At 35.3% G+C, this 22,547-nt stretch overlaps 2 protein-coding genes and 2 pseudogenes across 2 annotated transcripts; all 4 read right to left on the bottom strand.

Moving 5' to 3' along the window:
• Positions 1 to 258: 258 nt before the first annotated feature.
• On the bottom strand, positions 259 to 1,812 carry LOC116120219 (caffeic acid 3-O-methyltransferase-like). The gene is made up of 4 exons (XM_031406164.1): positions 1,387 to 1,812; positions 977 to 1,296; positions 649 to 713; positions 259 to 555 (listed from the first exon to the last, which is right to left on the bottom strand). Exons 1-4 carry the CDS (start codon positions 1,767 to 1,769, stop codon positions 259 to 261), a joined length of 1,065 nt encoding a protein of 354 aa, XP_031262024.1. The 5' UTR covers positions 1,770 to 1,812.
• A 1,368-nt stretch (positions 1,813 to 3,180) lies between these two features.
• Positions 3,181 to 5,568, bottom strand: LOC116120218 (caffeic acid 3-O-methyltransferase-like). Its single transcript, XM_031406163.1, has 4 exons — positions 5,001 to 5,568; positions 4,120 to 4,430; positions 3,796 to 3,860; positions 3,181 to 3,684 (listed from the first exon to the last, which is right to left on the bottom strand). The coding sequence occupies exons 1-4, from the start codon at positions 5,390 to 5,392 to the stop codon at positions 3,385 to 3,387; spliced, it is 1,068 nt and encodes a 355-aa protein (XP_031262023.1). The 5' UTR covers positions 5,393 to 5,568; the 3' UTR covers positions 3,181 to 3,384.
• Positions 5,569 to 8,729: 3,161 nt separating this feature from the next.
• LOC116120202 lies at positions 8,730 to 20,285 on the bottom strand (annotated as a pseudogene).
• Positions 20,286 to 21,475: 1,190 nt separating this feature from the next.
• Positions 21,476 to 22,516, bottom strand: LOC116120221 (annotated as a pseudogene).
• Between the last annotated feature and the right edge of the window lie 31 nt (positions 22,517 to 22,547).

Genomic DNA, 22,547 nt, shown 5'->3' with positions numbered 1-22,547 from the left:
AAAAAAAAAGAAACAAAAAAACTACCAACACATGCCTTTTTTATTGCTTAACAAAGGAGACACGTACATATAGATATGGTAATTAATATTACATATATTGTAAAAAACACACTCACAGACACAGGGATTAACCTCTTATTTTTATTACTTAACAATGAACTCCCTGGAATTCAAACCTCTATTATTATTCGTCACTAACATGAGCCAGAAAAAGAGAGAACACTTTGTTTTCATTATTGAGAAGGCTTCAGAATGTGCTCATTTACGGAACTCCAAAACCGAGCTATTGTATACAGGGCATATGACTTCACACTTGGAAAATCCGGATTTCAGAGCTAATACCTCAAACTCTTTAAGTGTCCTCTCTCTTCCTCCTGGGTGCACAACCATCATTAACAGATCTAGCTCACACGCAATGTTTGATGAAACAGTATTTTCAGGAATCTCAGGAACTATCAATTCTGTAATGATTACTTTCCCAGACTTTGGAAGAGCTTCAAAACATTTTTTGAGAATTTTCACGCAATCTTCATCACCCCAATCATGTAGAACCGTCTGCAATTAAGTTTCATATATATATATATATAAACAAATTAAAGCAACTATACACTCGCGTATGTGTGAAGAATAAACTATTTACGCACGTACCTTCAAGAAAATGGCGTCGCCTTTTGGAACTTTTTTGAACATATCTCCACCAACATGCTCAACACCTACATCCATCACCAAAACATCATTCTGATAAGCAAATAAATAAAGCTTTTGAGTCGTTCCATCTTAGTTGATCTAGCAATGATATGATGAAAAATTTGAAGGTAGTTACATTTGATATCAATTCAACATTTTTCATCGTTGATGAATCAACAAAGATGAATAGTTCACTAGAAAGTCAAAAAATAACTTACGTAGCAATATCCTGACCCATAAATAAATATAAGAAATGCAGTTATACAAGTAGGATTACGAAGATATATACCTGTTATCGGAGGTGCATGAGCTACGACATGAGGCAAATCAAAATTAACGCCTTTAATGTGAGGATACTTAGAAGTGATGGTACCAAGATTAGCTCCAACTCCACCACCCACATCTACTAACACTTTGAGGCCTTCATTTTGAAATCCTTTGTAAACATCAACCATCTTCTTCATGATCAAGGTTGTGTTGTCTGACATTGCTTTGTTGAATAACTGGCCATGGTTTGGGTCCTTTTCTATATATTCAAATGCAGATCTCAGTCCATATGCCCTACTGAAGGGGGTTCCACCTTCTAGGATACTATCACTTAGGTGATGCCTGACAACAAATTAAATTGCAGAAAATTTAACTCAACTCTCAAACAAAACGTACAATAATTAAATTCTAGATCTCAAAAGTGAAAAGTACCAGCCCTCCATGGTGACCTTGTCGTGTTGCAACTGCAACAAACTAGCAACCGACCCTCCATCTTCATTCTTAACAAAGAACTTGCAAATGGGTGCAGCAGCGTACAATCTTTCAACTTGTCCATTCTCTCCGGTTCTAACCTTGCATTTGACTATGTCATGGCTGGCCAAGAGCCGTAGCATGCGATCAAGCAAGACGGGTGCCTCGGGGTTCTTGGTGGGAAGCCTACTTGCAATGTCGGAACGTGAGAGGAAAACGCCGTCACCGGAGCCGGAGATTATGTCTATGAGGTTGAGCTCGATGGCTGACTTCATGACCATGGGAAGAACCGCGGCGTTTGCTAACCTGATGGCTAGCTTGTCCAGTTCTTGTCCTTGCGACATGGCCTTTATAAGTTTGAAGATAAATTGAAATCTCTGCACTTACTTATTTTTTCCACTTCACATTGTAAATTAACATCGATCTAAGTTGATATTTATAGTACATGCATGCAAACATCATAGGCAATTTATTCAATAAACCAAATAACACGTCGTTGAATTTAATATTTCTATTTTGAAATCTTTTATAGTCTGAACTTAGATGCAGCAAGAATCTATTGTCTACATAGACTAATTTACAAGCATTGAAGATCCTATCGAGACAAATCAATACACAGTGCGTCACATGATTTAACTATTCAAAAGATAGAAAGCGAAGAAAAAAGAAATTTGGAAAGTAATAACGCAAGCCTCCACATCATCAAGACAGACTTTGTCATGCCCTTTCGGCTTCTGTAAGAGTTACACCCCTTAATATTCTTCAGCCCGCCTGGATTTATATTTGGGCTATATTTGGGCTTCCACATCTTTGACATGTTCACAAGATATTCCATCTTTCACCCAACACACATCATGTCGTACACTCAACTTTTTTTTCAAATTTAGTCCAATTAACTTTTTTTTCTCACTTGAGAATTCTATCCTGTAATTTCCTCTCCGGACCATTAAAACTCTATTCCTCTCACCTACACCATTGACAACCTCTCACTTCATACCATTGACAATCTAATCTCCCAACTCTTTCCTTCAGTCATCTCACGTCATTAAGATCCCTTAGTTTCTCTTGTGTACTATGCTAAAAAAGTAGTAATAATAGAGAATTTTGGTGGATTTGTGAGGGACCGGAAAGGTGATGATCTAAGAATTATATATCCTCTCTCTACTGAATAGCTCGTAGTTCGTGTGATTGTTAAGTGAGTTTGTGTTTGCTTCTGAGAAGCGACATGTTTAGTTGATGGTTTAAAGGGAATTTTAATATGTTCCATGTTTAGTACCTTACAAGAAATAAATATAAGGTTACTGCTTCATTCTCCAAGCGCGTCGCCTGTAAGGTTTTATTTAATGAAACAAAACAGAATTTTTAAAATGAACACCTGGAATTCTAACATCACACACTTCACAGTGACCTTTATTGCTGATCACCAACGTGAGCCAGAAAAAGAAATAACACAAGGTACTGAAGGCTGGGACTTGTGTTCATTACCTAGAACGTTTGGAAATCTTCTCATTTGTTGAACTTCAAAACCCATACAGCTGCTGTATACGGAGCATATGACTTCACAGCTGGAAAATCCGGATTTTATGATCAGGATTGTGGAGTTTTATGTAGCCTGATTGAACACCCGGTTGAACCTTTGATCTGTTTCCGGATATTCAAATCCCTGTTGAACGCAATTCCTAAACATTAAGCAATTAAATAACTGTGCTAAACCCTGGTTAAGTTATAGAATTAGTGCTGGATTAGGGCCACTGCTTGTTACAACGTTTCATTATTTTATTTCATCCAGTAAAGCAGAATTACTACAATGAACTCCAGGTTTCTTCTCTACGTACTCCAAATTATCAAAAATTTAACACAATGAAAGTAGCTTCTTGATCACCAACATGAGCCACACTGAGTAATAACACATGGTACTGAAGACTGGGCTTTCCGTTCAGCATTAGGAAGCTTTAAGTATCAGCTTTTGCGGAATTCCATAACCCAGCTGTTGTATGCATTACATATGACTTCACACCCAGAAAATCCAGATTTCACAGCTAATGCCTCAAACTCCTTTTGAGTCCTCTCTTTTCCTCCTGGGTTCTGAGCCAGCATTAAAAGATCTTGCTCAAACACAATATGCGATGACACATTATTCATAGGAATCACAGGAAGAATCGATTCCACAATGATCACTTTGCCAGAGTTTGGAAGAGCTTCACAACAATTCTTGAGAAGTTTCAAGCAATGTTCATCACTCCAGCCATGTAGTATCCACTGCGAATTTCAAATCATTATATGAAGAAAGAACAAGGTGTGATGATAAAAAACTGGAAAGAAATTTCCATCTTAGCAAATTAATAGGAGTACTCAAGGACAAAAGCTTACCTTCATGAAAATGGCATCCCCTTTTGGAACACTCACAAACATATCTCCACCCACATGCTTTACACCTGTACCACAACACAAACCTTTCAGTTCGTCATAGCATTTCTTCTCTGCTGAATTACATATGGTTTTTGTTGCATCAATTTACAAAACACAAACATCAAGATAATTCTTGCATTAGCATTGACAACTAGATTGTAATCAGACTGATGCCATATTGCATACCATCTCCTTATTGATGCATTTCAAAAGACCCTGTTTTATTCAAAGATGTAGACTATAGCTAAAATCAGTAGTGAGCAAATAAAATATTCAATTTGGTACCTGGATACGAAGGTGCATCAGCTAAAACATGAGGCAAATCAAAATTAATGCCTTCAATGTGAGGATACTTAGAAGTGATGATATCAAGAGTAACACCAATTCCACCGCCAACATCAACCAACACTTTCAACCCTTCAAATCCTTTGTAAACATCAAGAACTTTCTTCATAATCAAGGTAGTGTGGTTGGACATAGCCTGATTGAACACCCGGTTGAACCTTTGATCCGTCCCCGGGTATTCAAATGCCGTCATCCCATATGCCCTGTTGAACGGGATTCCACCTTCTAATACAACATCATTCAAGTGATACCTGATAACCAAATAAAATCAATAGCCTGCCCTGAATTCGTAACTACATATGAAATTAAAAGCCTTTCTAAATTATAATTAATCATTTGAAATTGGTCTTCAATAGATAGAGTCAATAAATGAATTTTAAGAAAAAGATATTAAAACTGCTACAAAGACTGTGTTTTGTTGTTAGTCATGTAATTATTAATAATTTGTTTAATAGGAACTATCAGCACATTTTGTTGCACATAAGAGAACTAGTGGAGGTGTCAATTTTAGTAATCTAATTATTTATATGCATAAATGCTAAAGCTTCATCCAAATGTGTAACTCTAGTTGGAATTGGTGACCACTTCATCAATAAGGAGTTAGTCTATAAGGGGCGGCACACATGAGGTCATAAACACATTATTCTTGTATGATTGATATAAGAATTCGTAGCATACATTCATTGTACCCGGAGATGTGAGAAAAAATTGCAATAAAATTGACTTTGGACGTAAACCCATTTTTTTTCCAAATACTTTCTAGATTGTTTCAGCTTTAACAATTTTGAGCAAATAAATAATAATTTGAAAAAAGAATGTACCAGCTCTCATTGAAGATCTTGTCATGGTGTAACAAGAACAAAGGAGCAACAGAGCCTCCATCTTGATTTTTAACAAGGAATTTGCAAATGGGTGCGGCACCGTAGACTCTCTCAACTTCTCCCTCCTCTCCCGTTCTGACGGAGCACTTTAGTATATCGTAGCTCGCCAAGAGCCGTAGCATACGGTCGAGCAAGACGGGCGCGTCAGGGTTCTTGGTGACAATCCTGGTGGCGATCTCCGAAGTTGAGAGGAAGGCGTCGTCCGCAGAGGCAGAGATGATGTCTAGGAGGTTGAGCTCGAGGGCTGATTTGAGGACCATCGGAAGAATCACGGCGTTGGCTAACCTGATGGCTAGCTTGCCCACTTCTTCTTCCTCTCGAGGTTGCGACATGTCGTTTTAGTGCTAAGAGCGGAAGGGAATTTTGAGTGAATACTGAATAGTGATCATCAGTGAGCGAGCGAGCGCGATTTTAGTAAAGGAATCGTGTCCTCGTTGGCAGTCTGCAGTCTGCACCAAAGAGTCTTTAGAAAATCACAAGCACACGCACACCTAACAGGGTCAACATAATAGCAAATTCCAATGCATTTTATTTCTTTAATATCCTTTTTCTTATTATATCGTCCCTCTCCTATTTTATCGTTTACGTTGGGGGAGGATCATGTTTGTTTTCACTTTTTAGTCTTCCGAACTCGGAGTTACTGCTGTTATAAATTTCAGCTTCCAAATTCCAATGCATTTTATCTTAGGCTGCGTGTGGTATACCTTTTTAAATAGGATTAGTAAAAGAGTAACGTGATATTCGTTTGCTATAATATAACGTGATAGTTTATAATTAGTCGATTATAATTTATTAGGTAAGATTCATTATAAATTGATTAATTATAATTTATTACATCAGGATTATAAAAAGTAGTTTGTAATAAAAAGTTGTGAATATAGCATTTTTCTTCGTAAAATCTTACTCTTAATACATTTTAGGATAAGATTCTAATAATGTATTTAGTATATTATTAAAAAATATTTTTTAAAAATATTTAGATTATATTTTAACCTCTTATATTTATTAATTTAATTAAACAACCGCCTATAATAAAAGTTTATAATTAAATGATGTCAAACTTAGTTTCCCTATAACTTTAATATCTTCTCACTAAGTTTAGTATGGGCTTAAAGTTAAAGTATCTCAAAAATATGTTAGGCATAAATTTCTAAAGGCCTTAAAAACTGGACCGATCACTGTAATGATACAACCACTCCCTTCAAGTATGAGCTCCCCAGATATTAAGGATTTTTGGGTCATTTGTCTAATTTTATTTATACCATAGTTTTATTAATTATCAATTACGTTATTGCATTTATTTGCAATATGTTTATTTATCGAAACTACCATCTCTATAATCCCAAGAGATTGGCATGACGATAAAGAATGTTTGTTCACTTTAATTCATTGAAGGCTTATAAGATTAATAAACTCCGAAGATTAGTCAAAATGTGTGTAAACTGACCCAATCATCAAAAAAAAAAAACGACTATCATCTCCATTACTCTATATCTGGCAGAAAATGGGCAAACTTAGCACCTATTTGGGGCCGTTTGGATGGGTTAATATTAGATAACTGAGATAATACTTTTTAAATTGAGTAGATGACGATGTTTGGTTGGTTTGTAAAAAATTATTCTTATAATGATTTAGGAGGTATATTGTCGGGAATCTTAATACCTTTTGAGAGGGGGGGGGGGGGGGGGCTGTTTTAAAACTTATCCTTGGGAATACAATTTTGTTTCCCATGTTGCCCCTAAACAGTTGAGCATTTGGTCCAAATTAGCCTTATATTTGTTAACATTTACAAAACACCTAATTCACTCATACAGACACTTTTGTCCTCGCTTTTTAAATTTTTTGAACAACATTATCTTTGTTATTGTCATTATTTACAAAAATGTCATTATACTCAGAACTAGCCACCACCGCCAGCCACCATCAACTGCCACCAGAGGTTTCCAAAAGTGGCCATAATGGCGTACAACAAACCGTGTGCCGATGAGGCTTTTTCCAACCATGGATCGGTGAGGCCATATTTGGCCGTTTCACTGCCAAAGATGTAGTTGTGAAACGGCCACATATCTGGCCATGAAAAGTCGGGGGTTAAAAATAATACTAAAAAATATTGTCTTATTAATATTAAAAAAAGAGGATAATTTAGTAATCAATATAGCATACCAACGTATTTATCCTCCCAATCAAACATATAATTTACTAATTTATTCGAACCAATCAAATATATTTTCTAAATATTCTCAATAATCTTCAAAGTAATTTTTTATTCTATTAATATAATATTTTTTTATAATAAAACATTATATGATACAAACATTCATTCGAAATAAACAATATAACGTAGAGTGCCCGTTAAGTTATTCCACTGAAGTCCATGTGTAATGTGTCCAGTGCCCTTGAATTATTGGTCAATAGTGGGCCAAGGGCCCAATTTTATTAAGAAAGTAAGAATCCACTTTCAAATCACCACCATCCTTTCTGTAAACATGTGGGATTCCCAAATCAAAAAGAGTAGTATTTCATTACTTTTTAATTCTTAATGGATATATCCTCACAAAGACAAAGTCAAACACTAATGACTAAACCAAGGTAAATAAACAGTCGAATGACGAGAGTTTGAGAGATAAAGATAATGCTTCATGGATACTGTTTTGGCAGTTGGATGTCAGGTGTTTAATAGTGAGAGTTGATGTGATGATACATAAATGAATTACTAGTGTGGCTGTCTGTTTCTCACTTTTACAGATTTTTGTTGTTGTAACAGTATTATTCACCCACTGGAAAAAAAAAAAAAAAAAAAGACATTTTGTTTTTTTTTTTTTTTTCTCTTTCTTTTATTTTTGGGTTTTAGGATTTTGGATAATCCTCCGGATGAGCGAAACCCAAGCCCAACATCTCTTCCTCTCACCTATGCGCCATTAACAACCTCTCACTTCATGCCATTAACAATCTAATCTCCCAACTCTTTCCTTCTCTCATCTCACGACTCACATCATTAAGATCCCTTAGTTTCTCTTGTGTGTTTTCTCTACAATTTTGATATGCCAAAAAAAGTAATAATGATATAGAATTTTGGTGGATTTGTGAGGGACCGAAGAGGTGATGATCTAACAATTATATATATACATACATACACATCCTCCCTTTACGAAATAGCTCGTAATTCGTGTGATTGTTAAGTGAGTTTGTGTTTGCTTGATTGCTTATGAGAAGGGACATGTTTAGTTGATGGTTTAAAGGGAATTTTAAGATGTTCCATCTTCTAGATTTGGTCGCACTCAATTTCATTGATGATTATTGATTTGCTTTTTGTATGGAATAAAAACTTTTCTTTCAATTTCTCTTTTTTCTTTTTTTAATTTAATTCTGTTTTTTCTTTTGAATCAATTCAAGTTCTGGAAATTAGGGAATAGTAAGAATTAAAGATAGTTCTAAAAGATTTTATTGGGATATGTATTAAGGAATGGGATGATTTAGATCATTGGCTAACAAATAGCATCGCTCACGACTTCATTTTCCAAGTCACTGCTAGGTAGGTTTTATACCATTATTTCATGTATTAAACTAAAATCCATATTGTTTCACCTGGGACTCAAATTCACAATAATTAACACAATCAAAATCAACTCAATGACCAGCAAAGATCAATAACACAGGGTGCTTAACGCTTTAAAGACTTAAATCTGCTATTTTGTGGAACATCATAACCCGACAGTCGTATGTACAGCATATGACTTTGCATTCGGAAAATCTGGATTTCACTGCTAAACCCTCAAACTCCTTCAGCATCCTCTCTTTTCCTCCTAAGACAGCAGCCAACATAAGGAGATCTAGATCGTAGGTAATTTTGATGAAAGATTATTATCAGGAGTCTCAGGAAGAATAAATTCCACAATGATTACTTTGCCAGAGTTTGAAAGAGGTTCCCAACAATTCTTCAGGATTTTCAAGCAATGTTCATCGCTCCAGTCATGTAGTATCTAGTATCCACTACACATTATGAAGAAAAAAATGAAGGAAGGTTTTAAGTACATAATACGAAGAGAAAAGAAGATATTCACTATGAAGTTTGAGGCGCTCTATACATATTATGATACTGACTTCCTTTTTGTTAAAGATCGAATTGGTCAAACAACTCTATAAAAATATTAACCAATCAAAATATACCAGAAATGGGGGAGCTAATTACCTTCATAAAAATGGCATCCCCTCCTTTCGGAACACTCAGAAACATATCTCCTCTCAAAGGCTCTACACCTGCATCACCACAAGCCTTTCGGTCAAGTCACTGACTCATAACATCAATTTATCTACGTTAATGAATTTATGGCGGCATTGATCACATATTTAATTATTGTTATGGTCTCTTACCTGGATATGAAGCGGCATCAGCTATAACATGAGACAAATCAAAATTAATACCTTTAATATGAGAATTTTTGGAAGTGATAATACCAAGATTAATACCATTTCCACCACGCCCACTGTAGGAATTTACTGGAAGGGGTATTTATGTAATTCCATAGTTATCAGTTTTAACACACGTTTTAGCTAGTTTGTTAAGTTGTTAATTAGTCAGGTTTAATTAGTTGGATTAGTTGCTTAAGTAGTTAGTAAGTCAGTAATTAGTTAGAACTCCAACGATAGTTCAGTTCTGAAAGAAATGGAGTTGAACAGTGGAAAGAATTCCATGATGCTGCAAAATTCGGATCATCCAGGCATGCAACTGGTGAACTTTCTTCTTACAGGTAACGAAAACTATCTAGCATGGAGTAGATCAGTTTTAATTGCATTACGTGCAAAACAGAAGTTAGGGTTTATTAATGGGAAAATTTCTAGGCCAGAACAAGATTCAGATAGTTTTGAACTTTGGACAAGGGTTGATTGCATGATTAGGTCATGGTTATTGAACTCTGTTTCAAGTGACATAGTAGGAGCTTTTCTTTATGCATCTACTGCTGAAGAATTATGGAGTGAACTTAAGGAACATTATGGTGAAAGCAATGGACCTTTGATCTATCAAATTCAGAGGGAAATTGCTTCAGTGTCACAAGGAAATGAGACAATTTCGAAAGTATTATACAAAATTAAAAAAACTTGGGATGAGTTGAATTTCATTTTGCCTGTTCCTGATTATAGTTGTGGATCAGGAAAAAGATGAATGATATTAATTCTCTGAATCGTTTGATGCAATTTTAATGGGGCTTAATGATTCCTATAATCAGTTAAGGAGCCAAATTTAGTACTTGAACCATTACCTACTGTTAATAAGGCTTATTATGGCTTTAAGTTGAAACCAAAGGGAGGTTCTCAATTTTCAGAATCAAGTAATGTCTCTGCCATGTTTGCTAAGGCACAGATGAATCAAGGGAATAATTCAGCAAAGAGTATGGAAATAGTGGTAGTAACTAGTGGGGGAAATAAGAATAAACAGGAAAATAGGAGAGAAATGCTGATAAGCACTATGATTTTTGAACCAAAATGGACACACAAGAGAATTTTGTTTCAAAATTATAGGCTATCCAGAATGGTATAAAGAGCTAAAAGGTAGTAGGGTAAAACCAACACTGGGGGTAAGGCATGGCAGTACAGATGATGGATTCCTTTGAATTTTGAGGAAAGGGGTGAAGAGGAAAAGAAAGGTTTGCAGGGACAATCTCTCACTAATATTTATAGCAGAAGGTTATGAAGCTGATGAAAGGGAAAATGCAGTTGGAAAATAATCAGGTGAAACTTTGCTCATCTAGGGGACTTTACAGGTATGAATTAAGCTTACAAGTTATTGATGTTAGAAGTAGGGACATGGATTGTTGATACAGGTGCTTCAAACCATTGTGTGTTGATTTGAAACTTATGAACTCACCAAAACCTGTAACCAAACCTACACCTGTCTATTTACCAGATGGAACCATAAAATTTGTGAACCATATTGGAACATCCTATTAAACTCTAAACTGGCCCTGCATGATGCTCTGCATGTTCCATCTTTCAAATTTAATCTACTTTCAGTACCCAAACCACTGCTAATGCAAATCTTAAATTACCTTTATCCAAAACATTGTATTTTGAGGACCTACAAAATGAAGAAATATTAGCAGTTGGGAAACTTGCTGGGAATTTGTACATTCTGGACAAAAACAGTCTCCATTTTAGGAATCTTTCTACTTGTAATAAGAAAGAAACACAAGCTATATCAGCTAGTGTTTATCTCCTGTTTGTAACATTTCTTTTTCTGCTAATAAAGTGGATCATGCTCATTATCTCTTTAGCAAGAGACTTGGTCTAAATTCTTTGCATGCATTGCATCATTTACAATTATTGATAAATCATTAATGTATCTTTTTCAGATTGTGATGTGTGTCATAAAGCAAAGCAGTCCATTTTACCTTTTCCTATAGTCGAACCATATCACTTAAACCTTTTGATTTACTATTTGGATCTATAGGGTCCTATAAAGTAAAATCGTTACAGGAGCACATTATGTGCTGACTATTGTTGAGATCACAGAGGGCAATTGGACTTTCTCCTCCCATAAAACACAAACATTCACTACTTTGCAAAATTTCTTTCGTTTTGTGAAACCCAATTGATGCTAAAGTTAAAAGCATTAGAACAAACAATGGAAATGAATTTCCAATTCTAATTGTCAGCAACTATTTCATGCATTGGGTATTATACATCAGAAAACCTGTGCTATACACCTCAACAGAATGGTATTGTTGAAAGAAAACATAGGCATTTACTAAAGTAGCAGAGCACTGATTTTCAAGCTAATGATTATTAGGTTTTGGGATCATGCTATTCTCATTGCAACTCATATCATTAAAGGTTACCAACCTTAGTCCTTCAATGGAAATCCCAATGAACTACTGTACAAACAGATTCCTACCTATGATTTTTACGGTTTTTGGTTGCCTTTGTTATGCAACAAATACATTACCACACAAGGATAAATTTGACCAGAGCTAAGGTTATTCATTGGTTACAGTCAAGGTCAGAAAGCTTTTAAGCTTATGATTTGTCTTTCTAAAACAATATTTGTTCTCGAGATGTATTTTTCCTTGAACATCTATTTCCTTTCTCTACTGATCTACTGCAAACAAACTTCATGATGCCACTAATTCCTTTTGTTTTTAGAGATGTTCCCTACAGAAATACTTGTTTACCTACCACATTTCACCACAGTCACATCTGGTTTTGATAGGTCTGATACTATATCTTCTGCTGAGTTAGAAACTCATTCATAACCTAGAGTTGAAACTGTTGTGCATACTGAACCTGTTACTTATGAATAATTCTTGAAAATTTCTCCTAATCATGTAGAATTGCATTCACAGCCTATCCCACTGAACATCTCTACCTAGGCACAGTTTTAGGTCTAAACAGCCACCAGAATGGCTGAATGATTATGTGCTGATTGTCATAATTCCCAACAGATCAACTGATGATAAATCTCATTGTTCTTCAATTCATACACCTCAACTTACCCTTACATTGATCTCCTGGTTATCACATACATATATTATTTTTTAGCTAATGTCTCAACAATCCAAGAACCTACTTCCTATCATCAAGCTTGCAAACACCTGCTTGGATTAAAGCATGAATGATGAACTGATGCTTTAGAATCCAACCATACTTGGGAATTAGTTCCATTACCACCTGGAAAAAGACCAATTGGCACAAAATGGGTTTATAAAATTAAACTTAGCCTGATGGGAGTATGATAGATACAAGGCTAGGTTAGGGCCAAAGGTTACAATCAAGTTTAGGGGTGGACTATTTGGAAAGTTTTTCTCCGTTACCAAGCTTGTTATAGTGAGAATTTTCTTGGCCATTTCTACTGCCATTCTTGGCCATTACACCAATTAGACATTAACAATGCTTTCTTACATGGATAATTGGATGAAGAAGTCTATCTGTTTCCTCATGATGGTTATTCTAGCACAAAAGAGAGAGTTTGCAAACTAAACAAATCCTATATGGCCTGAAACAGGCTTCCAGACAATGGAATCATGAATTTTGCACTAAGTTACTGGCCTACGGTTTGTTCAGTCCAAGCAGATCATTGTCTCTTTAGCAGATAGTTTCTTGGCTTAATTGTTTAGTTGATGATGTTTTAGTAATGGGCCCTAATGAAAGTGATATTGCAGCAGTTAAAGCTTATCTGCATTCTGTTTTCTATCAAAGATTAGGAATGCCAAATATTTTCTTGGGATAGAAATAGCTCGCTCTTCAGAGGGTACTTTTATCAATCAAAAGAAATATATCTTAGATATCCTTGAAGACACAGGTCTGGTTGGTACAAAGCCTGTTTCTACTCCTTTTCTCAAGGGTTGCAAGCTTAGTTTAGAATCTTCCGACCCTTATCTTATCCTGATCAGTACAGAAGATTAATTGGCCGTTATTGTATCTTAATTTGACAAGACCTGACATTAGTTTTGTTGTTCAGTAGCTAAGTCAGTTTGTTAATTCTCCTTGCCAAGAACATTGGGATGTTGCTTATTACATCCTGCGGTATCTAAAGGGATCTCCTTCTAAAGGTTTATTTTTTCCAGCTCACTTTCTTTTACAATCACAGCTTTTGTGATGCTGATTGGGCTTCTTGCCTGATTCCCGACGGTCTCTCACTGGCTATTGTGTGTCCTTGGCTCTTCTCTTATTTCATGGAAGACAAAGAAACAACATACAGTTTCTAAATCCACTGCAGAAGCTAAGTACAGGAGTATGGCAGCCACAGTTGTGAGTTGCAATGGATCTCTTATTTGCTTCAGGATTTGCAGATTTCTTTTCGCTACCTATTACTCTTTGGTGTGATAATCGAGTCGCCCTACACATCACTACCAATCCAGTTTTTCATGAGGTACTAAGCACTTGGAAATTGATTGTCATGTGGTCGGGATCAGTTCAAGGCAGGTTTCATAACTCCCCAGCACATTCCATTACACAACAACTTGCTGATTTCTTCACTAAACCTCTTGCTGCTCCTCATTTTACATATTTTGGCAAGTTGGGTTTAGGTGATTGTCACCTGCTCCAATGAGGGGGGGATGTAGGAATTTACGGAAGGGTATTTATGTAATTCCATGTTATCAGTTTTAAACACACGTTTTAGCTGGTTGTAAGTTGTTAATTAGTCAGGTTTAATTAGTTGGATTAGTTGCTTAAGTAGTTAGTAAGTCAGTAATTAGTTAGCTAAGCTTGTATATAAACTCTCTTGTAAAAAATGAAAGTAAGAGCATTATCAGAAAACTTTCTTCCTTGTTCGTTCACCCACATCAACATGATTTCAAGCCTTCAAATCTTTTGTAAATATCAATAACTTTCTTCAAGATCAAGGTGGTGTGGCGGACATCCTTGTTGAATGTCCGACCAAGCTGCTTCACTCCTATACTAATCGAATGATTTCATCCCATGTGCCCCGTTAAAGGGTTCCACCTTCTAGTATAGCATGTGTATGGATACCTGATAACCAGTATCTATAAATAAGTTTTTTGAAACCCCTCCCTATCGGGTATTTCCTAAGTATCCCTTGGCCATGAGAACCTAGAAAACGCACGCCTAAGAAAGAAGTTTATTTTTAAATCCTATTTAAAGAAAAACTTGTAGTTTAAAAATATATATATAGATATATTTGTTCAATTTATTTTCTTAACTATATAGTTCATTGTATAATCAAAAGAATACAGTTTCCTTTCTTGGAGTAAATTATGAATCCAAGTAATACTACTAGAACATACACACTTTACAATATTTACTAGCAATTTGATTTCCTTTATTAACACAAACATATATACTCCATTATAACATAGACATATTACTACATTATGAGCATAAACATAATTACTACACTAAATACTAGCAAAACCATTCAAAAGTCATAATTAAAACATCCCTCCATGCTCATAGCATCCCTTGGAATCTCTCCCAGCTTCATGCCTTAATCTTTACCTGCAAAGCATTTTAAAACATTTCGTGGGGTGAGCGCTAATCGCTCAGTAAGGAATATGGCCATTTAAACTATTAAGGTTTATTATACAAGTATTTACTGGACCTTACCTACCTACAAAACATGACCTTCATTCTTTGACATAGCAAGTTCATAAAACATATGTAAACTTTGGACTTTTCTCATAAACATAAGTCATAACATAACCATACATACTATAACGTAGAACATATATGACTTATGAAATATTCATGTACATGGCATGTTTATTTGTTTGCTTTATACTTGACGGTTTCAAGTCTTTTTTATCCGATCGGATTCATTTGAACCATTACCTTGTTCTTGGTCGTCACTCAAAAGACTCATGGTTTCCATAAGAATTTCATTCTCTGATCTTGGTTTATACCTCAAGAGCTCATGGAATTCATTCTTTAACATTTCATAAATTTTTCATAAGACAACTAAAATAAGTTATATGCATTACCATTATGAATGCAAACAATGGACTAACATCTCCCATGCTCAATCATATTATATTCTCCTACTAAACTTCTTAACTTAATTCATTCAATTTCTCATACAATACAAGGAATTTTAGTAGTAAGATTATTCAGGGGTTTATTAGAATTAGAAACAAATGGGAATTCCATTAAGAAGGTGGATGCCATACAGTTCGTCACTTTAAGCAATTTTTTTCCTCTTCCATTTCGAATTGGTTTTTGGCTAAAACATAAAAGTTTTAGGTCTGTTTCTCAAATTTTAAAACTTCAAGAATCAACTCAATCTAATTCTATAACTTCGTTATGACTGATTCAGTGAAGCATGACAGTATAAGTCCCAAAAAGCCAAATCCGAATTCTATTCATTTTAACCATGTCACCTTCATTTGCACATTCATATCACTTGCATATCATTCTTAGTATAAAAGGCCATAAAAACTCCCCTTTTTCAGAACAAAAAAGTGCCAAAACATCGTCCAACTACAAATCTCTTAATGGCATAATCATCCTCCATATGCACACAACACCAATCAACACACCCATTTAAACAATCCTAACCAAAACATAGCATCACAGTCATATTAACAAAATAAATATAAGTTTCATAAACCCTAGGTGTTATCAATTGTAGTCATAAGGGAGATTTTTTCCTTACCTTAGTAGTCAAAGCAAAAGGCACTCCTCCTTGGCTCCAAAGGTTCACCTTTCTACTTACACACACATAACCACTTATGAATTTCCTTTTAACTAAAAAATCAGAAAAACTAGGGTTTTGAAACTCACTTTTAACCCTGAAATTGAAGTTCTTTAAGGTGGATGGTGGTCTCCTTTAAAAACCAACTTGAAATCCTATGAAAATTTGAGAATAAAATGCTTGAATTAGTGGCTTTATGGTGGATTTGAGAGATGAGAAGAAGATGATGCACTTGGGGTGTAAAAGGCCGACTCCTCTCACTTAAAATCTTGTAAATATTTATTCCATGTTTGCTCTAATGTGATTGGTCAATAAAAGTTAGATATAGGGTCATTTGGCATAAATTTTTCATATAAGGACATTTTGGTCATTTCTACCACAACATAAAGATAAGCACTCATTTAATGCCATTTGACTTCTTTAAAACACTTAACAATTAAGCAATCCCATTAGGTAAATGACTAACTTACCCTTAATGCACTTTCATGGATACTTATTTCCTATGGATTTGTATGAAAAGACCATTATACCCTTGGTTACCGTTTACGCCATTTAACCATATCAATCAACTTTATGACCATTCTACCCTCATTACTCTTCAATGACATCACCCCTTACACTTTATAATGGCTACATCTCAAAATACATGTAAATTGACCATTTTACCCTTCCATTCAAAAAAAAAAGAAAATTATTTGAAAAGGTAAATTTCATACCTTAGGGCACAGAATAATAACGCGGGGTTTACATTCTGATAGAACAAATAGTTGATAGATAGAATAAAACGTGTATAATTCATTTTGTTAACTCAATTATTATGATTATTCCAACTCCAGTTTTCAGTAACTTTTCAAATTTAATAATTTTCTTCTAATTTTGAGCCTAAAGATAAAGAATTGATACAAAAAGAACATAAATGGGGCGATACAATCATGTTTTTAGAGTTATGTGCTATGTGTCACTAACAATTAGCTATATAAAATATATAGAGTTGATACTATTACATATTATAAGGGTTGTCTAAGGGTCTGCTTGGGAGTTTTTTTTCCACTGGTTTTGAGAGGTTTTTAATTAGACTGGTTTTGAGGTGTTTTTAAACCATTACTTGCCAGATTTTTTATGCACTGGTTTTGATTGGCTCAAAAACCCCGTAGAACTAGTGTAGTGTATTTGTGAGGGGTTTATAAAACACCCCAAATCGGGGTGTTTTGGTTAGTTTTAAAATTTTATTCCACAAATACCCTATCAACTATAAAACTATCCCAATTACACACAAAAAAAAAATAAAAAAAATTAATCATATTATGCAAGTCTTCAACCATATTAAATATAAAACAATTTTAAGCAATCATAAAAAAAAAAAAAAAAAGTTAAAATCTCATTTCTAGATGCTTTCTTGGAGAAGTAGAGTTACAATTTTCCAATCATTCCAGATGCTGCAATGAATGGGGAAAAATGATAAGAAAACTTTATCATATTTGAAGTTATAAAATACTAATAAGTAGAAAACAAATACAGAACTCTTACTTTATAATTGAAAAACAAAACTTCAAAATACTAGTTAGAGTTGGAGTATTTTTATAGGCATATATGTAAATTTATCATTTTAAAAAACTGTTAGAATCGCTAGAAAATAAAATCCCAAGCACAAGTTGGGTGTTTTAAAAACCGCTACTAAAAACCCCTCAAAACCGCTAAGATGGTTTACCTTCAAAACCGCTACAGTGGTTTACCCTAAGCTTATAAGCTGGTCAAATTAGCTTATAAGCTTTAAAATTAAGCTGACATATTTATTTATAACTTTTTTGTCAAACGCGTCAACTACTTATCATTCAATTATAAGTATTTTAACCAAATACATAATTGTTTAAAATTTCAAATGCTTATAAGTTATAAGCACTAACTAATTATAAGCTAATTTTCATAAGCTCAGCCAAACAGGCTCTAAGTAGCAAGAGGCATTGTGATTTGTGGTTAGTGATCTACTATATAAAGATGGTTGATATTAGGTGGGACAGTTGATTCAAAGTATAATATAGACAATAACAAAGGACCAACAGACCCTCCATCTCGATTCTGAGCAAGGAACTTGCAAATAGTTAGCAACGTACCCTCTCTCAACTTGACTATTCTCTCATGTTTTAACACGATAGTTGAGTATATCATAGCTCACCAGGAGCCGTAGCATCCGATCAAGCATGACAGGTGCATCGGTGTTCTTGGTGGGGAGTCTACTTGCAATCTCCTAAGGTGAGAGGAAAATGCCACCGTCGCTGGAGGCGAAGATGATGTCTATGATGTTCAGCTCGACGGCTGATTTCAGGACCATTAGATAAACGGCAGCATTTGCTAGCCTGGTGGCTTTTTCTACTTCTTGTTGCGACATGTCAGGTGTGGTTTACAAGTGTTCGCTACTTATCCACTTACAGTGGGTATTTTATCAAGGGTATTATAAAATAAAAATTCATAGCTCTTCTTAATTTTAACCCAACATGTCAAATCGGGGTTTGTATTGTTGCAGTCAGATACTCAGACTAATCTGACGGGCCAGAAATACATTGTTAGTCGATAGCTTTTCGTATGAATGTGCCTACAGTTCAGTACTTGCTTCACTCAACTCCCCAGCTCATCAAAATCTGTAAATCTTTCCCAACTAAAAATCTGTTAACACGCTACTATAGTCAAATTTATCCTCTCTACGTACATTGTGTTCTTCTAAATGGGTGACGTCTAACATTCCCACCCTCAAGGTTTGACGAAGTGACGATCTCCCTTTCTTCCTCAAATCTTTACAAATAAGGAATTTTTTTTTTTTTTTTTTTACCTGTTTAATGTGAAAGAAATTTAAACGTTGTTAGGAAAATTCGCAATAACCAAAGAAATTTGATCGACCTTAGTGGGATCGAATCAAGTAGGTGTGTGATTAATGATCAACCAGCTAATAGAAATGAACGAATAGTAAACAAGAAACACATGGGCTGAAAGTAATAAAAAACAATGTAGAATTTTTCAACAGGTTCGGCGGGTAAGTGCGCAAGCCTACGTTTTCCACTATTTTATTATTTAGTGTTCTCTTTACACTTAGGACAATTACCAATAATGTTACGGACACCGGGATTCTACACCGAAATCTTACATCGGCTTACATATCCCGTGACCCACACCAGACACGTTTCATGTTCAAAAATTTTTTTCTAGTGAACGACCATTCATCAACTATGGACGGCCGTTCACTTACAAGAACTCCCGTCCATATAATATGGACAGGAGTCCATTTACTATGGATGCATCCCCATTTAAAGGACATCCGTTCATCAGTAAATAGAATAAAAAATATAAACAAAAATTAGGGATGGTTGTTCATAGGTTATGGACAGCCGTCCCTAAAGATTGGATGGGCGTTCATATGTTAATGGACGTCCGTCCATTAACAATCATTTTTTAAAATCAAAAAACATTTTAGGGACGACTGTTTATCAGTTATGGACGGTCGTCCCTTAATTTTGGACGGACGCTCTCAAATAAGGGACGCCTGTCGATAATGTAAATATAAAAATTAAAAAAAAAAAACTTTGGACGACCATCCATAACTTGTGGACGAGCGTCCCTAACGTGTGGTTCCCATAAAATCTTCAAGTTGACTCCTCAATTTATCAACAACGGCATTTTTTTTCTTCAAGCTGATATTTAGCCTCTGAGAGTTTCATTTGAGCTCTCTCTTCACGCAATACATTAGCTAACTGCATCATTTCCCTTTCCTTCTCAACCTCTTCACGAACTACAGCAGATTCTCTCTTAAGTTCTTCCACTTCAGCTTGATCATCAATGTCTCTGGCTAACTCGTCACATACTTGTTCAATAACCACTCTTACTCTCTTCTCATTCTCAAGTTCTTTCACTGCCTTAAGAAATAATGCTTTAGTCTCAGCCAGCTCTTTGCCAAGCTTCTTGTTCAAGCTTTCAAACCGTCTCCCCAACTTCCTTTCTACCTCAAGTTCCCCTGCAATGGACTCAATAGCAGCCTCAACCATTTCCTGCTCCTTGTTTTTCCATGCCGCCTTTTCTTCAGCAACACACTTCATTAGATAGTTTATCTCATTCTGGTCCGAGCGCTATTCTTGGATAACCTGATTAGCTTGCAAGCATGCTCTCTCTAGCTCAGCATGTAAGGCTGAGATAAGGGACATGCTTGAAGAAGCCCAAGAAGATAACACTCTGAAAGATTTTATTGATCTTATCGAAGTGGATAACTTCAAAGATTGATAAAAATCTGGAGGATGGAGATTTGGACAACCGGAAACGTCCAACACGTAATACGCTGACGTGTATCCAAAAAGCGAAAATAATACGTGGACCGTCAAGATTTTGCCGACAAAATTTAACGCAGCATATTTAAAGGCAATCTTGAATATTGTGTCATATGTAATAAGTAACATGTGTAAAATGTAATAAGTTGTTTTAAACATGGGAGACATATGAGACCCATGTCATATTTTCTTTATTTTCTTTAAGTTACGTGTTAGTTTTTATTAAGCTAAGGTCAAATCACATGTGTTGTGATTGACATTGTGTTTTGTAAAGTTTATCTTATCCACGGATTCAAAAATTTTGAAATCCGAACTTCTCTATATAAAGAGAAGCTTTGTACATTTGTAATCACAGAAAAATTAATAATACTTTCAGTTTGTGAAAAATTCAGTCTCTCAATCTCTTGTTTTACCTACTCGAAGCAAAGAAAAGGTTACTCAAGACGATTGATACCCAGGTATGAATTAATCTGTAAAACTGAATTTATGTGTTTTTCTCTCCAATTAATCAACTAGGTTAATTAGTTATTAATTGTAATAATTATTGTAAGACTGGGTATTACAAATATTATGTGGGTGTAAAGAACTCCCTGGAATTCAAACCTTTATTATTACTGGTCACTAACATGAGCCAGAAAAAGAGAGAACACTTTGTTTTCATTATTGAGAAGGCTTCAGAATGTGCTCATTTACGAAACTCCAAGACCGAGCTATTGTATACAGGGCATATGACTTCACACTTGGAAAATCCGGATTTCAAAGCTAATGCCTCAAACTCTTCAAGTGTCCTCTCTCTTCCTCCTGGGTGCACAACCATCATCCACACTCAACCTTTTTTTAAAATTTAAAATAGTTCAATTAACACAATGAAAGTAGCTTCTTGATCACCAACATGAACCACACAGAGTAATAACACATGGTACTGAAGACTGGACTTTCTGTTCAGCATCAGGAAGCTTTAAGGATCAGCTTTTGCGGAACTCCATAACCCAGCTGTTGTATGCATTACATATGACTTCACACCCAGAAAATCCAGATTTCACAGCTAATGCCTCAAACTCCTTTTGAGTCCTCTCTTTTCCTCCTGGGGGCTGAGCCAGCATAAAAAGATCTTGCTCAAACACAATATGCAATGACACATTATTCATAGGAGTCACAGGAAGAATCGATTCCACAATGATCACTTTGCCAGAGTTTGGAAGAGCTTCACAACAATTCCTGAGAAGTTTCAAGCAATGTTCATCACTCCAGCCATGTAGTATCCACTGCGAATTTCAAATCATTATATGAAGAAAGAACAAGGTGTGATGATAAAAAACTGGAAAGAAATTTCCATCTTAGCAAATTAATAGGAGTACTCAAGGACAAAAGCTTACCTTCATGAAAATGGCATCCCCTTTTGGAACACTCACAAACATATCTCCACCCACATGCTTTACACCTGTACCACAACACAAACCTTTCAGTTCGTCATAGCATTTCTTCTCTGTTGAATTACATATGGTTTTTGGTGCATCAATTTACAGAACACAAACATCAAGATAATTCTTGCATTAGCATTGACAGTTGGATTGTAATCAGACTGATGCCATATTGCATACCATCTCCGAATTGATGCATTTCAAAAGATCCTGTTTTATTCAAAGATGTAGACTATAGCTAAAATCAGAAGTGAGCAAATAAAATAAACAATTTGGTACCTGGATACGAAGGTGGATCAGCTAAAACATGAGGCAAATCAAAATTAATGCCTTCAATGTGAGGATACTTAGAAGTGATGATATCAAGAGTAACACCAATTCCACCGCCAACATCAACCAGCACTTTCAACCCTTCAAATCATTTGTAAACATCAAGAACTTTCTTCATAATCATGGTAGTGTGGTTGGACATAGCCTGATTGAACACCCGGTTGAACCTTTGATCCGTCCCCAGGTATTCAAATGCCGTCATCCCATATGCCCTGTTGAACGGGATTCCACCTTCTAGTACAACATCATTCAAGTGATACCTGATAACCAAATAAAATCAATAGCC

Source organism: Pistacia vera, unplaced genomic scaffold (assembly GCF_008641045.1).
Source record: "Pistacia vera cultivar Batoury unplaced genomic scaffold, PisVer_v2 Contig929, whole genome shotgun sequence".
NCBI lineage: Eukaryota > Viridiplantae > Streptophyta > Magnoliopsida > Sapindales > Anacardiaceae > Pistacia > Pistacia vera.
The sequence above is the reverse complement of the archived record's forward strand: the minus strand, read 5'-3'. Positions and strand labels throughout refer to the sequence as shown.